Source organism: Leucopleurus acutus (genome assembly GCF_964270905.1).
Source record: "Leucopleurus acutus genome assembly, chromosome: 3".
Lineage (NCBI taxonomy): Eukaryota > Metazoa > Chordata > Mammalia > Artiodactyla > Delphinidae > Leucopleurus > Leucopleurus acutus.
The window spans coordinates 172,192,008-172,209,151 of NC_139145.1; the positions used below are offsets into that span (position 1 = coordinate 172,192,008).

Below are 17,144 nucleotides of genomic sequence, written 5' to 3' on the forward strand. Positions count from 1 at the left end.
GTCGATATGATTGCTGAACTGTTTAAGGTTCCTTGCAGTACTTGGTGTCTACTGGATGAATTCTACTTGAGGTGCACAAAGTGCTGGGTTTTAAAGTCACTTGGATAATTCCTCTGTTGTGGTCATAGTTAAGCCAATAACTTGACTTAAAGCCTAAATGGAACCTATTTAGGTTAGATTGTTTCATTTTGCTTGGGATGTTTATGAATTACTTTAATAAAATTTGGTCTAGTTTTGTTTTAAAATTACAGAAAATGTTTATTTTTTTTTTAAATTTAGAGTTTATCCTTTTATTTTTTAATATAAGTAATTATATATAGACTGGTATTTCCTTTTCTTTCATAAATGACCCCATATTATCCACATCTTTTTCCATCCTACTTTTTCATTTAACAATATGTTCTGTAGTTCATTCCACAGAAGAAGATAGACACATCCCTCTTTCCTCTGTTGCAGTTACAAAACGCTCCATTAGGTATATTTCCAACCAGTCCCCTTCTGATGGACATTTGCATCATTTCCAGGCTTTTGCTTTGATAATTATTGCTGCAATTAACAGTCTTACAAATGCATTTTTCTTTGTTTTTGCCAGAGTATTCTTTTTTAATGGAAGTATAGTTGATTTACAATGTTATGTTAGTTTCAGATGTACAGCAAAGTGATTCAATTATACTTACATATATATCCATTTTTTTCAGATTATTTTCCCTTATAGGTTATTAAGAAATATTGAGTATAGTTTCATGTGTTATACAGTAGGTCCCTATTGGTTATCTATTTTGCATCCAGTAGTGTGTATATGTTAATCCTAAACTCCTAATTTACACCCCCCTTTCCCTTTGTTAACCATAAGTTTGTTTTCTATGTCTGTGGGTCTATTTATGTTTTGTGTATAAGTAAGTTCATCTGTATCATATTTTTAGATTCCACATATAAGCTATATCATATGATATTCATCTTTCTCTGGTTTACTGCACTTGTATGATAATCTCTAGGTCCATTCACATTGCTGCAAATGGCATTATTTCATTCTCTTTTTATGGCTGAGTAGTATTCCATTGTATACATGTGCCACATCTTTATCCATTCATCTCTCGATGGACATTTAGGTGGCTTCCATGTCCTGGTTACTGTGAATAGTGCTGTTATGAACATTGGGGTGCATGTATCTTTTCAAATTATGGTTTTCTCCGGATATATGCCCAGGAGTATCCTTAAGTGACTATCCTTAAAAATTATTTAAGAAAACTTTTTGAGATTCTGAGGAGAAAGCACTACATCTTCTCCCGAGGAGGTTGGGGGGAAAGCCTAGGTGCACGTAGACACACAAACACGGACATACATACATACAATTTGAGTCTAATTTCATGCAGGTCACAGACCTGTGGAGCCAGTCAGTGGGGTGGTCGGGGGTAAGACCCTTGTGTGAAATGGACACATAAGATGTCCACTGAAGCACCAGTTGTATTTCTAAGAACAATCCCATGTTTATCACAATTTTACATTTTACCGATGGAGAGTGTGGCTTATGAAAGAGGCTTTATCTTGGACAGTGTGATGTCATGATAAGGCTCACACCCTGTTGTGATACTGTTCAAGGAATCCATTGTTACACTTAAACCCCGTACAGACAGGGCAGCAGCATAATGAGGCACAAGAACGTACACCGTTCTTGAGGTGAAAATGAGCCCCGCGTATCACTTCAACGAGGTGTGTGACCTGGGACACTGACTCAGGTACCCTGAGCCTGTCCGTCCTCCTGTGAACATCAGGGATGAGGGGAACTACCAGACTGGCTTGTTGCAAAGACCCAATGCAATGACACAGGCCAAGTGCCTCGGACCATTTGCAACGTAATCACAAAGTGAGAGATGGTTTAATTTTCTACTAGGGATCATTAAAGAACCGGAATCTGCTTCAGCATGCATACAGGCTGTGGTCCTGACCCCTGTTCTGGATTTCTCATGGCATGAGAGCAGAGAAACCGAGTGCCTTTTTCCTGGAAGAGTTCTTTGGTGTACAGTGGGGGGCTGCCCTAGGCTCACCGTCCAGGGTGCCTGTGACAATGCAATATATATAATGTTCTTAGTACAGTGCTTGCCACTGAAAGACGCACTGACCACTCAGGTTCACCAGCATGCACACCCATGCAGAGCCTCAGCATTGGTAGCCGATGGAGGAAAATAGGTTCCCATCTAGGAGAAAGATGCACAGAAGCAGTACAGTTGTTGTCAGTTATCTACAGCCCATCCATTGTTCTGGAATATTCCAAGTACTGAGATACTGACTTTTGGTGATGCATGCTTCTCAACCAATAAACCTCATGGACACTTGTGGACCAGTGATACAGGATGACACAACTAACACGAAAGGGGGCTTTTACATGAACTTCTGATGCTTGTCCCAGCATGGCCACTGGGCAGCCATTCAATCCTGGGCAGAACACTCACTGCTGTGTAATTTGTAGGCATCCAGTCCAGCTTAATGTGCTTTAATTCTTTTCAATATGAGGAAACACCAGGAAAAAAATATTTTAAAATACCAATGAAAACCAATTTAATTGCTTTTAAGGTAAATAGAACGTAACAGGAATATATGGGTGGCATCACAGCTGTAACTTCATCCAAGGAAAATAGTAGATTTTAAAGAAAGTAGGACACCTGGAGAACCACACCATACCTGTGTGAACCATCACCAAGGCAACAATGGAAGGGCTGCCAATCTTTCCATAAATAGGCATAATTCGGCAAACTATCAGATTTGCAAAATTTGGTCAGTTTTAGTCAGTTATGTGCAAAGAATCGTGATCACCTGCAGTTAATGTTCAGATAAATTCCCTGGTATCCCGTGACAGTTGGTATTTCCACATTGCAGTACCTAAGCAAATCTATTTTCCCTTTCAAGAAACTAAAAGCATTTTAATTAGACGTTTTTGTTATGGATTGATTTACTGCTGCCTACATCCCTAGAAGGATTTAAATATCAGTCTCACCCTGGGAAAATCTGAAAATAAAGCATATTAACATGTGTAGGATGAATGGTCGCTGGGTGCTATTCTTAAGCAAATTTACTTCATTTCCTCAGTCAGCTTTGCAATAATTCAACCCAAGAGCATTATGTTAGCATTGTGTCCTAATACTTTAAATCCTTTCTATTTGTATTCACATTTAAATATGTTTATGGTGTGATAGGTTTACTTCGGACTTTAAGCATCCTGGATCAATGATATTCAGGCATAGATTTCTATTTTGTACTCATTAGCATCACTAAAAAGTTCAGATACATATGGATGAAAATGGTTACAGTGACAATTTGGTTCCAATATATTTCTATCTTTATCAATAGTCTTTTATATTCTGAAAAAAATACAATCACAGTTTAAATCAAAAGGATTAAAAGATTACTCTTGAGTGTTAAGATAATTTATTTTTAAGTGTTAATGACAGAATTGTCATTGCCCCCCAGTTAGTAATAAACTTGCTGTCTTATGAATTTCTTCTTTTCCCCACTAGAGCACCTCTCTCATTTTCACAGGAGCAACAATAGGTCAGAAGGATCTATTCCACAGTCTTCAAGCTGATGCTTTGAGGCTTTAACAGAACTGCTGAATGCTGGTTCTTTATTTGATTAAAAGGTGGTCAAGAGTTTAACATTTTCCTTCATTAAACAGATTCAGCCATCACCTGTTGCCTGACATTTATGTTTATTTATTCCAGGCAGCTCATCAATTATATCATTGGAAAAGTATGAAGGGGAGTCCTCTTCATAGAATTAATATAAATTAAACACAATCTTTTGACATGGGTATAGATACGGACATATATATCAGAAGGATGGGCTTAAAAAATACCAAGGCAAGCAGAGGAAAGATGCATGGTTGAAAGACTGACATCTGAATATGATGTATGTGCCTAAGATTAGCTTCTTACCCTGTCACGCCCACAAGTTGTGCCTTCTGCCGCTGGCATAAATTTAGTCTCACATTTCCTCCCAATCCGGTGGCACCACAGGGCTTTACAGATATCCTAAAGGAGGAAAAAAATGTCATTAGTATTACAAATGATCCATATGACTCTGAAAAAATATCACTGAAAAATTTAAGGGAGAAACAACTGATATAAATTGAAAGCTGACATCTACTTAGGAGTAGGTGCATATGATAGTGAGGACCTAGAAGACTCATGTTCTAGACTTGCTTCAACTTAATTCTATCCCTGAAGCTCTATTTATTTATATTTATTCACCATACATTTAACAAAATTACACTTCCTAAATTAAAAAAGTAAAATACGCTTCATCCAGGCACTGAAGAAAACTGTGAAATATTAAAATTAAAAAACCCAGTAAAACCTAACATTTTATAATTCATTCTCCATCCTACCTTTCACTAACTTCTCCTTGTCCATTCCTCTATTCAGCTATCCATTCATCCACCCACCCACTCATCCACCAACCCCAAATCTTCAGTGAAGTCCTAGAATATGCCAGTTATCTTACTAGGCAGGAGGTTCCCTAAGAAATATGACCAGACCTACCCTCTCAAGAATGGTCTTAGCAGGATAGATTAGCTGTAAATCACCATGTGGTGCACATGGGAAGAGATGCCCCTATAAGGGGAAGAACACAGTGCAGGGTGGGCTTGCCAGGAGAAAAGGGCTTTGCCTGGAGGACCCAGGGAAGAAGTCAGAGAATATGGACATCTGAGCCAACTATTGAGCTCAAGGACGGCATATTTAAGGGAAAAGGAATGAAGGTTCGTGCAAAGGAAGATGACAAAGAAGAAAGACGTGTGCAGAGGAAGGAAAGCCCACAAGGCTGATTTGTCAATAAAATAAAACAAGATCTGAGATTTATACACAATAAAGGCCTCTCCAAGTATAAGGAATTATTTTTACTTCTACATCCTTTTGAGCCCAAAGGAACATCTTAGTGAAGGGCAGTCAGCAGTGGGACTCATGAAATGATGGGACCTTCAGGAATGCTGGTGGTAGCTTCAACTGCACACGATGGAAACATTTCTTAAATTTTCTGCACAACTGTTCTGAACATTTGAACAAGTGCTGCACTATTTCCCAAGTCATTTAATAGCTGCATCTACTGGGGTTTTTGTGTTATAAAGAAAATGCAACACAGCAAAACTTCCACCTAATACTGCTTGAAAGATGGCATTTCACAGCACTTGTGCCTTTATTTTCTGTTTCAGTGATGCTAGAGATGTGCTCACAGGAGACTTTCTGCATTGTGTGAGTGAACTCTTGAAGGATTTCTCTTTTAATAATCCATATTAATTTTACCTTCATAAAACTAATTCTCAAATCTCCTTTATAAATGTACTTGTTATATATTTAAAAGTTAAGGAATTTGTTAAAGGCACTGCCTTATATTTTTTTCCAGTTGTATCTCTCTCACTAATAAGACAGCTTTTCAGAGCATGGACTGTGAAGAAGCAAACTCTCAATGTTTTAATTTTGATATCAACTAATTGCTTTTATTTCAAGGTATTCATAGTAACCTCTTAAGATTACAATCACTGTACCACTAAACTTCATTTTCTTGGAAGTCCTCCAGGATCATTAAGTGCTACTGGGGCAAATGTGTCATGCTGGTGGTTAGTGCTTTCCTGGCTCTCATGACATCAATTATCATGCTGTGCTGGGAACCTCTCTTCTTGCCCAGAATGGTGGTTAGAGATCAGACTCATAAGAGGACCACAAGGCATCCATAAAAGCAGGGGCCGGGCATCTGTAAGTCTCCAAAGAGACAACTGAGAAGCTCTGTTTGCTTCCTGGGATGACATCATGACAGAAATCAGGATATAAATAAAGCTCCCTTGAAACCTGAACTTGTGGACCCTGGCTTAATATCTGGGTGGAAATATGGTGGATCAAAGCCAGAATCCAGACAGTGGTGCAGGGTAGGCATACCTGCCCGTGAGTGCTGGTTCAGAGACCTACTGATTTAGGTGGCTGGGTGTGCACACACACAAACAGATGAACACACGGATGGATGAGTGAATGATAAGTGAATGATGGATGTGACAGAGATACCTGCTCCTGTTGTTGGGTCAGCGGGGGATGGACACAGTGGTCCAGGTGAGGGTTTGGGCTTCCGAGGAGGTAAACCTGTCTGGTGTGAATTGGGCATGGCAAACCTCGGCAGGCAGAATTCCGGTATCCTCCCTGAATGCAACCACCCATCGACTTGTCCTGGGGACTGAATGAAGCGTCATAGGTAGGTAATGTGCCCAGCTCAGGGCCTGGCACCTAACAGGCACCAAACTCATGTCAGTGTCCTTTCTCACTTCAGAGGTGTGAGGAGATGTGAGCTCAATCCCAGCCCCCAGCCTGGGTTCATGGCTGTGGCCTGAGGGAGCCAGTGGTACTAAGTCTGGAGGCAGTTTCAGGGATGATGCAAGATGATAAAATAAATGGTGTTTTAAAATGCTAAATTATTTTTATGTATTTGTCACCAATACCTGGAACAGTGTTTAGTACCTGGCTGGCTTTCAATAAATGCTTTCTGAGTTGAACATCTGTTAGTTTGTTTCTATGGAAACCTTGGACAGAATGAGCAGGAACATTTTTAGTGTAAAATGAAATGAATAGTGATCAGTGAATTGTGATCATAAAAGCTTCTAAGATGACTTAAGAGGGTGACATTATGATATGAAAACACTACACCTAGACTACTATTCAAAGGATTTTCATAATATTCTTACACTGTAGTCTGGGGGAACATTTTGCAGAATAAAGAAATATGGATGGAAGATACTATTGAAGGCAATAGTTTTTAAATTTTCTAAGTAAGAAGCTCTCAAGTATAGGATGCTGGTGACAGCTCACCACTAAAGCATGTGACTGTAACTCAGTCTGTGCCCAGCTTATGCCATCTGTGTATTTCAGCCTCATTCTGGAAGCTGCTCAATTCCCAATTCCAGGCCTCCAGGCAGAAATAAATCAGAGTTACAAGAGCCTTGAAATATATAATTCATGTTACTGTGTTCCAACATGTCAAAAAGGATTTGAGACCTTGGTGCCCTATAGATGTAACTGCTGGTCATTTAATAAAAATGTGACATTCCATCCTGGAAAACAAATAAAAATTCTAGTACCTCAAACAATGTTTATTTTATTATATAAACAACCAAAAAACGACTACTTCCTCTCAGTTTTATCACACTTTGACCTAACTGCTAACTTCTGGACATAATGTACAATGGTTGTATTAAATTCTGCTTTATGGTTGTAGGTCATTACATTCTTAATAAAACTTCAGGGTCCTCTTGGAACAATGACCCTATTAAATCATGGTTCTAGGGCCAAGAAGTTGGAATGCAATATCTGCTGTATTGGAGGGTGGGTTCCCAATTTACCAACAGTACCCAGGACACTAAGGTGATCAAATTTCAAAGTAATTCTGGCAACTTGCATCTCAGACTGCAGGGTCAGGCCACCAAGCAATGTTGACGAAGCAGAATAGGAACTTGATAAAGACACAATGTTTAAAATAACTAATACTTGACTTAAGAAGAAGGAAGTTGAGGACCATGTACAGAGTTCACGCTTGCTTTTATCTTTGCTGTTAAGGAATACTGTACTCTCTTTAATGAAGGCTCTCTCACTTGCTATTCCTTCCCATAATTTAAGAGCTACGTTCACAATGACTTATTTTGATAATACTGACTTAGTTAAGTTTAACATCGCAACCTAATACCCCAAATAAAACAAACATTTTCAGATGACTGTGTTGGATTTATTGTGGCATTTCCATACTGTGAATAGAATGACACCAGATTAGTTTTCTCAAACTGTCAGTATCAGACTTTCCAAAAATACAAACTAAAAATGCATATACAAATGATGTTATAATAGGATATACAATTTATTGTAATTATTTGTTTTTCAAGCAGTGGTGTGCTTTTATCACTAATTTTGATTATCAACAAGTCATCAGTGGACAGAGAAAGCCATGGCCATATATGTGTGTGGATTTATAAACAAGTATGTAAACACCCACACATATACACCAAATACACATCTATTTATCCAAAAGAAGAATGCATATGCATTCGCGTTATCTCTTAACTTTCCAAACTAAATGGCACGTGGTACTTAAAAAAGGTTCAACCCTGTCTAAAACATCATCCATCCATCTATCACCCTTCCCAGCAAAGTCTTACTGAATGGGCCATAAGTGCCAAGTGCTGGTTGAGGCATTGGGTAGTTTCCTTGTTATTTATTATTTTATATTCTTCAGTAAGAAAAGGGAATAAGCTCACAATATTGACTATAATGGGTATTTTTCAAAAGGTATTTTCTCTAGTGTTCATGGTGAAGTAACTGGTACCACACTTACTTTTCTACATGCAAAAACTATAAAACTGGGCAAAATGTATTGGTCAGTTGTTTCAGACTCTTGCAACAAGCAACACAGTACATGGTCCTCAAGAGAAGGGAATTTGTAAGGTGGACATCACCTTTGCCCAGCTCTCTCTCTGGGAACACTTTGCTGGCCACGGTGCAAAGACATGGTTCCCATGAAGACAACAGCAGTCTCACTGAATGGAGGGTGCATAGATCAGAGTTAGGGATGCAGAAGTAGCTAGAATTTGTGGGAATGGGACCAGAAAGGAGAAAGCTGCATTGAGTAGGGAGCACCAGAGGTCTCCATGAGGATTTCCTGCAGGTCCTTATCTGGTGAGTGAATGGTTGATGCACAGGATGAGACTCCAAGTGGCCTGGAAGAGGGCAACAGCTTTAGGTTGAAAGCTGATAAGGGCTAGAAGACAGAGATGCACAATGCTAGGAGACAGCAGTGTTCTGGCCACATAAAGTGGAGAGACTTCAGTAAGCATCCCAGGCATCCATGTCTCATGAGTAAGATCCACAAACTAGAGTACAGGCCATGCCCTAGGGCTAAGGAAAAACCAGAATAGATGAGCCCTAAGGAAGAGTAAAACAAGCCTCAGGGGATCAAAAGGATTCACCTATTATAATAACATAATATAAATACATGCAACATAAAATAACAATATGTTACAATATATAATTGTAACATATATAATATGTTATAAATATATTTTAAAAATGGACATAATAAGTGAACAAATGGGACATTCCCTAAAAAAAAATATAGACTATAAAAAAAGAACCAAATAGTAATTCTGGAACTGAAACTTAAAATAACCCAAAAGCATAGCTTGCTGAATTGTCTAAACAAATGATTAGAAATGTTAGAAGAAAGATACAAATGATCACAAACATTTTATCAGAAACAGCTGAGTCCAGATGAAAATGGAATTATATCTTTAAAGTGTCTAAAGGAAAAAAAAAAGAATAAACTATTTAAAATTCTGTACTCAGAAAAAGTGTTCTTCAAAACTGAGGGTGAGTTAATGACATTTTCAGATAGAGAAAACCTGACATATTTTGTGGCCACAGATTGTGTTACAAGAAATGTTAAAGGAAGTTTCTCATCCCCTAAGGAAATGATATAATTTGAAACTGATCTATAAGAAAGCATAAATAATAAATGGCAAACATGTGGGTAAATATAAAAGATGACCCTATTTTATTTTAAAGCAACCCATTATTTTAAAACAAAAATTTTAATATTGTGTTGTGTGGTTTACAGCATGCATAGAAATAAAATACACGATGACAATAGTACATACTGTGAAAGAGGGATACATGGACTTATTTGTCGTAAGGATCCTCCTGCATTTTGCATAAAGTGATATGATGCTAATTCTATGTAGGTTGTAAATTAAAGATGCAGCTGTAATCTCTAGAGTAACCACTAAAAATACAAGAAAATATAGCTAAAAAGCAAATTGATGCAAACATAAAATTTTTAAAAGCATGTTTAATCCAAAAGAAAACAAACAAAAAGGAAGAGAACAATAGGAAACAAATAGCAAAATGGTAGACTTAAATCCACTATGTCAATAATTACATTAAATATAAATGGATTAAACATCCCAGTGGAAGGCTATAGATTGTTCAACTGGATAGAAAAGCAATGCCAAACTAAAGGATGTTATGACAGACATATTTTATATAAAAACACAGAGAAATGGAAAGTAAAAGGGTGGGGAAAGATATCATGCAAAGAGTATTCCTAAATAAGCTGATGTAGCTATATTAACATAAGATGAAGTACAATTCAAGGGAAAGTAACATTATCAACAATAAAATAAAGTTATTGTATATTAATGAGAGAGTCAGGAAGACATAAAATTCCTAAATGTGTATGCACCTAAATACCCAGCTTCAAAATATACAAAGCAAAATCTAATAGAACTAATGGGAGAAATAGAAATATACATAATCTTTGTTAGAGACTTTAACACTCATATCTATTAAATTATTAAATTGTTACATAACAAGTACCAAATATTGCAGAGGATATAGAAGCTATAAACAATATTATCAGAAAAATTAACAAACTAGATATATCTAGAACTCTATACCTAACCACTGCAGAATTCACAATTCTTTCAAGTGGCCATAGAATGTTCACCAGGGTAGACCAAATGCTGAGCTATGAAATATGTTTCAATAAATTTCAAAAGTATACTTATAGGGTATATTCTCTGATAAAATTGAACAAAATTAGAAATCAAAATTAATAAGCTGTCTAGAAAATCACCAATTATTTGGTAGTTAAATAGTATACTCCTAAATAATGCATGGGTTAAAGAAGAAATCACCACTTAAATTAGAAAATATTTCATAGCTAATAATATTAAAGATTCAACATCTAAAAATGTTCAGGATATATGTTAATAATGCTGCTGAGAAAAAGAAATTACTAGCTTTAATTATATTTAAATGGTTATATTAGAAAAGAAGAAATTTTTAAGTAAGTGATCCAAGTTTATCCCATAAACAGCAAGGAAAAGAAAGTCACATTAAGCCTTAGTATGTAATAAAGACAAAATAGACATTAATGAAATAGAAAAGAACCCAACAAATATTTCCATTAAAAATTAATAAAGATAAATACTGATGTTTTGAAAGGACTATTCATCTGATAAACTTCTAGTTAGATTGACCAAGAAAAAGTGATAAAGAAACACATGTTATCATTATTAGGAATGGAAGAGGAAATGTCACTATAGACCTTTCAGTCATTCAAGGGATAAATGAGAATATTACAAACAAATTTTGGTAACCCCCCTCCCCCCAAAAAAAACCAGGTAAAACAAACAAAAAAAATCATTGGAAAAGGACTCTTTCTGTGTCATTTTTTGATGTTTAATCTTTTTTTCCAATGAATCTGATCAGTCTAGCTAGGAATTTCTTCTGCATAACCCTACATGTGTTAATGTAGTTGAATTAGTGATTACAAAAACCTTCCCACAGATAGGATTCACTGGTAAGTTCTAATAAAACTTTAAGGAAGAAACAATAGCAATTTTATTACAAGCTCTTCAAGAAAGCAAAGGAGTAGGGAGCACTTTCAAATCATTTTTTGAGGGCAGCATAACCCTGATATAAATTCTTGAATGGTAATTTTAAGAAAAAAATTTTCTAAATTATACTATTCAAGAACACAGATATAGGGCTTACTGGTAGACACAGTGGCTGAGAATCTGCTTGCCAATGCAGGGGACATGGGTTCGAGCCCTGGTCTGGGAAAATCCCACATGCCGCGGAGCAACTGGGCCCATGAGCCACAACTACTGAGCCTGCGCGTCTGGAGCCTGTGCTCCACAACTAGAGAGGCCGCGACAGTGAGAGGCCCACGCACCGCGATGAAGCGTGGCCCCCGCTCGCCACAACTAGAAAAGGCCCTCGCACAGAAACGGAGACCCAACACAGCCAAAAATAAATAAATTAATAAATAAATTAATTAACTAAAAAAAAGAACACAGATATAAAAATCCTGAACAAAATATTCTCAAATCAAATCAACAAAATATAAAAATGAATAATAGATTATGACCAAGTAAAGCTATCCTAGGAATATAGGTTGGTTTAACATTGAAAAATCAATGAAAAATAATTTTAAACCCTTCAGTACAATTCACTACATTAACAGAATAAAGGAGAGAAATACATTTATATCAATAGATGCAGAAAAAATAAGTATTATAAAAGTCAGCGTAAGTTTGTGATAAAATCTCTTACCAATATAGGACCAGGAGGGAACTTTTTCAACTTGATAATAGGTAACTATGTAAAACTGAAAGCATCATATTTAATGGCAAAATGTGAAACTTTACTTGGCAATTATGAAGTTCCAGAATAAGCAATGTGAAAGTACAGTGACAGAAATCAGAACAATGGTTGCTTACTGGGGTGGGAAGGGGATTGAATGGAAGGGGGCAAAAGGGAACATTCTAGATTTATGCTGGTAACATGGGGTAATACATTTGTTAAAACCCAATTGTACACCTATAAGAAATACATTTCCCTGCAGGTAAATATTTCCTCAGTAATAAAAAGACCTGCTGCATTTAACTTCTTATTTCCTGTATTTTCCAAACGGCACTAGTTTACCACGGAGGATACTCCATGGTCACAGCAAAATAATGTGAAAACCAGCAGTATGATGTAGAACATTCCATCTTTGAAAGAAAAATTTTATGTTCCTTTTCTTTAGCAAACAGGAGAGTGACACGCAAAAAATTCTCAGGGATTTCACATATTCTGCCAATGAAAAGGCAACATTGGGAATATATGCTGATGCTGACTGGTTTATTATTCTTGTTCCCAGCTGAGATTACCCAGCTGAGGAGATAAGAATCCAGTTCTGGCACACGGCTGCAATTGACTTTTGGGGGGAGATCTACTTTAGTTTAGAAGAAAGAAGATTATCACATTAGATTGAAATTGGGAATATTCCCAGTGCATTCTGAAATGTTGGAGGTTTCTGGAAGACTATATATTTTTGTCTAGTTTCCTCTTGATTTCATTATAAACTAGAATAAAAGAAACCTCAAAAATAGTTAACTTCATTTAATTTATGGGTAGCTTTCCTAGTGGTTTAGTAGGGCAAGCTGTGAAATCTCGATTTTCCCTTGTCTAGCGAGAGCACATGTCTCTGTGTTATATGAGGAATTTATATGAGGAAACCAGTCTTCTGGTGTCCCTGGGGTCAATGGAGTTCTATGAAAGACTTCTCTAGAAACACTTAATTTGAGGAATTTAATAATCAGAAGTCCGAGATAAGCTACTGCTTTCTAGTAAATTTTGTCTATATCTGAGGAAGGTAAGGGGGGTGGGGGGACATTGTTTCTTAAATACCATTTGAAAGGAATGCAGTGTATTAATTTGCCATCTTACACCAACCAAGAGTTCTTGCTGAGCTCCCACATGATAAATCAGAAAGAAAGAACTGACCCAACAGGCCAAGTCAGTACTTGAGAGGAAACTGATCCCCACAACAGTATCCACTGTCATTTTCTTTGCCAGTAAAACATGTGTTTCCTGTTATATAGCACCAGCCCTAACATACAGGATTTGACATTTGGTAGGTACCCAATAAACGCAGAATACATCAATGTCAGCTTCACTGAATAAAACGGTTTTATGAAGAATTCTACATTGAACATCTGCCAACAGTCACTTGCCTTTTTAAAATCCAGCATGCAGAGCTTGGCTTTCTCTCCAAATTGCCACTTGCACTGTGTGTTTGCATCGTATAACTCTCCCGGCAGCTTCTCGGGATACTTGTATTCCTTCCCAGGCTTTGGCTGATCCGCAAGGCATGTAGCTTGGGCAGTGCTAAAACAGAGGAACTGCTGGTGATGCCGGAAATTACCAAAGATGTAACTTCAATCACGTAATTCAATGATTGAATTACATGTAATTACACGTAATTCAATCATGCCTTTCCTTTCTCATGCAATTTTACCACATGTCTTGTATAAAGAAGAGGGGATATTTTTCTCCTGAGGTCCAATATAACATTTATTTTAATTCTCTTAAAATACAGAGGCCACATTTTCTGAAATTGTTCATAATATGTTTCACCTTTTCCAGGGAGGCAATTTGTTCTTCATCGGATTTCTTAAACCTATCATGGGGAGAGTGAAATGGGATAATACAACCAGATGTTCGATGTGAGGAGCTTCTATAACAGACACCTTACAAAGTACACTTCTTGCCAGGAACAATAAAAAGATGAAATGAGCACTGTAAACAGCAAAACACAATCAGCCAATTTCAAAGGCTGGAATTTTCTTTCTTTCTTCCGTCCTTTCTTCCTTTCCTGCACAATAGCTTCCAGCTTCCACATGGAGCATTGCAATGATTTCCACCAGAAATGCTCTCTACGCAGGCTGATTTCTGACTAGATTCCAAAGTCAAGAAGAAAATTAATTCTCCTTAAGTTCCCTAGAAGATGGACTAAAGGCCAACTAATGATTTCTTCCTCTACAAATAGGGTATCCTCTTCCCTACCAGAGACAGGCTTTGGTATAAATTTTGCATTTGGAGGGAGGGGAAACAAGTGTTTGCAAATAGCGACTAAATCTTATTTATAAATTTCAATAAGCAAAAACTAAAAACAAACAAAAACAAAACACCTCTGTAATCACAATAAACTTAACAACAGTAGATCTGCCTAAGCATCCCCAAAGTTTTCTTTGTGTGGTTGTCCACCTTGATCGGAATCTTTCTGGCCCCAGTCTCCAGGACCCGGGTCCCAGATTCTATTGCCTTGGAGCCCACTGATGCATGTGTGCCCTTAATTAATATCCACATACATAAAACATGAGGAAGGGCACCAGTCACTGTGGACAGGACATTAAACATACATGCAAGGAGGTCACAAGCCTTTTAATAGATTAAATCAAAGGCTAGGAAAGTGCTAAGAGCAGTGACTTGCTCACTGTGAGTGTTGAATAGATGATCTTTCTATTACTGCTACAATGATCATGATGTAAGGGTCTATAAGTAGAGAAAAATGAATAAAAGCATAACTAACACTCCATGACAGGAGTGATTTGGCAACTTTGGAATTCCATAGCACCTCTCTCTAATGATCTCAAATGATTCCTATATACTAGTTAGATGTTCCCCATTATCTCCCTAAAGTTACATCAGGGTTGGCAGTACTATTCCCATTGCATAGAAAGGAAACTAGGAAAAGTCAGCTACATTGATGAACCCAAGCAAGAGACTGAAAAACAAAAACTTTTTAAAGTTCACAGATTCAGGATTTTTTATAGTTTGATCAAATGTAACCTATTATTTTTTATTCATCCTTAAAATTTAATTCAAAGAGGACTTCCACTTTTAACTATGGTGGACCAGCACGTATGAGACTGATTGTTCTACAGGCATCAGAAGCCTATCAAAGTAAAAAGAACATGAAGGATGAACATTTCCAGAGCAAAGGAAAGTAGAGAAGTGAACCCAACACCCAGTAATATTTTTCTCCTCAAGGAATTTAATGAGTCATAAAAAGATGCTAAGGAGCCTAGTGGCCAAGTAGAACATGGTCCTTACGAGGCTGAGAAGCTGAGCAAGGTGTTGGCAATCTGGTGGGGCTGGGAGATAAAGACTGAAATTGTGGGTCAGCCCTGGTAAACGAGATTTTCACGGAAGCCATACTAGGTCTTTGCTGAAGGAGTAAAGAAATAACGTGAAAGGCCGGTTTAGGAAGACCGAATGCCAGGGTGACATCAGCTCAACCCCAAAGTGACTTACTGATAAACTGCAACTGCCCTGTCTGCTAGAAAGAAAATATAACATCATTCGGGGCTCTATCTTGTCTTTAATTTTTTTCATTAACAATATCCTTCATTTGTTCAAAATTACCAAATGTATTGGGAGATGAGACCAAAATATTGAAACCCAAGAGAATACACAAATAATAGACACAGATTCATAAGGAATCCAGATACTGGAGTAGTCAGAAATGGACTTTAAAATTATGGTTATTAGCTTTGAGAAAATAGAGGTTAAGATGGAGAATTTCACCAGAGAATGAATATATACAAAATATGTATGTGAGGTATTGTGAAAAGTTCTAACACGTACACAACTGGAATCCAAAAAGGAGAAGCCAGAATGAAAGGGTCAGAACCAATATTTGTAGATAAAATGTCTGAACATTTTCAAAAACTGATGAAAGACAATAAACCACAGATGTAAGCAGTTCTACAACCCCAAGCAGGAAAAAGATAAAGAAAAACACGTGGGTACATGAAAGAAATTCTACAGAAAACCAAAATCACAGAAAAATGTCAAAAGTAACCTGAAAACAAAAGACATGTAAACTTTCAAAGGAGCCACAGAGAATCTGTACATGGCCCTGAGGATGAGGTGCCTGCCTGGTCCAGTGCACAGACTAGGGGCCTGGAAGGTCCCATGCAGGGGGAGACACAGCAACACACACGTCAACCCTGTGATGTGAAAGTCGGCTCTGGTCAGCATCGCATCTGAAGAGCCATGAGAAGATCCCACCCCTGATTCTTCTGGCTGGGCTCATGCTTGGGCGTGTTTGCACTTGTCCCCTCATCCAAAGCAGGTCACACAGCTAAGCCCAGAGTCAGTGAGGTGGGCACAGGGATACAACAGGGTGTGGGTGCATGAAGCAAAAGCATTGCAGCCAGTTTACAATCACCTGATATCCACCAGGACAAAATATGTGTGAACTCTGCTGCATGCCCTACACAAAAGTCGGGTGGCCTACATGTGATAAGCAAAACAACAAAGCTTGTGGAAGAATATATTCATGGCTCTGGGGTAAGCAGAGTTTTTTTCCAGTGGTGTACAGAAAGTGCTAATCCTAAAGGAAAAATATGAATAATTTGGACTCCCTTAAAAACATAAGAAAACTCTTCTGTTTATCAAAAGACACCATTAAAAGTGTAAATACTGTGTAAATACTAAGTCAGAGAGTGAAAGAAGATATTTGCAATACATATTTCCAGTAATGCACAAAGTGTTCCTACTCATTATATATAAAGTACTCCCAACAAGAGATAAGAAAAATAAAGGAGTTTAATTTCAAAAACATGCACAGGAGATTGGAACAGACACTTCACTAAAGAGGTTTCTAAAGTAGCCTCTAAAATGTGAAAAGGTGTTCAATCTCATTAATTACCACTTTGATCCACCACCACAGACCCACAAGATTGGCCACAATGAAAAAGACCAGCGAGATCAAGTGTTGGCAAGATTGTG

At 37.4% G+C, this 17,144-nt stretch overlaps 1 protein-coding gene across 1 annotated transcript in view; it reads right to left on the reverse strand.

The window, feature by feature from the left end:
- ADAMTS16 (ADAM metallopeptidase with thrombospondin type 1 motif 16) overlaps positions 1 to 17,144 on the reverse strand; it is a gene marked incomplete at both ends in the record, with an annotated part of 155,183 nt that overhangs the window by 77,184 nt on the left and 60,855 nt on the right. The window contains 2 exons of the mRNA XM_082835141.1: positions 3,930 to 4,025; positions 13,580 to 13,733. Coding sequence (XP_082691267.1) covers positions 3,930 to 4,025; positions 13,580 to 13,733 — 250 coding nt within the window. The remainder of the gene's footprint in view (positions 1 to 3,929; positions 4,026 to 13,579; positions 13,734 to 17,144) is intronic.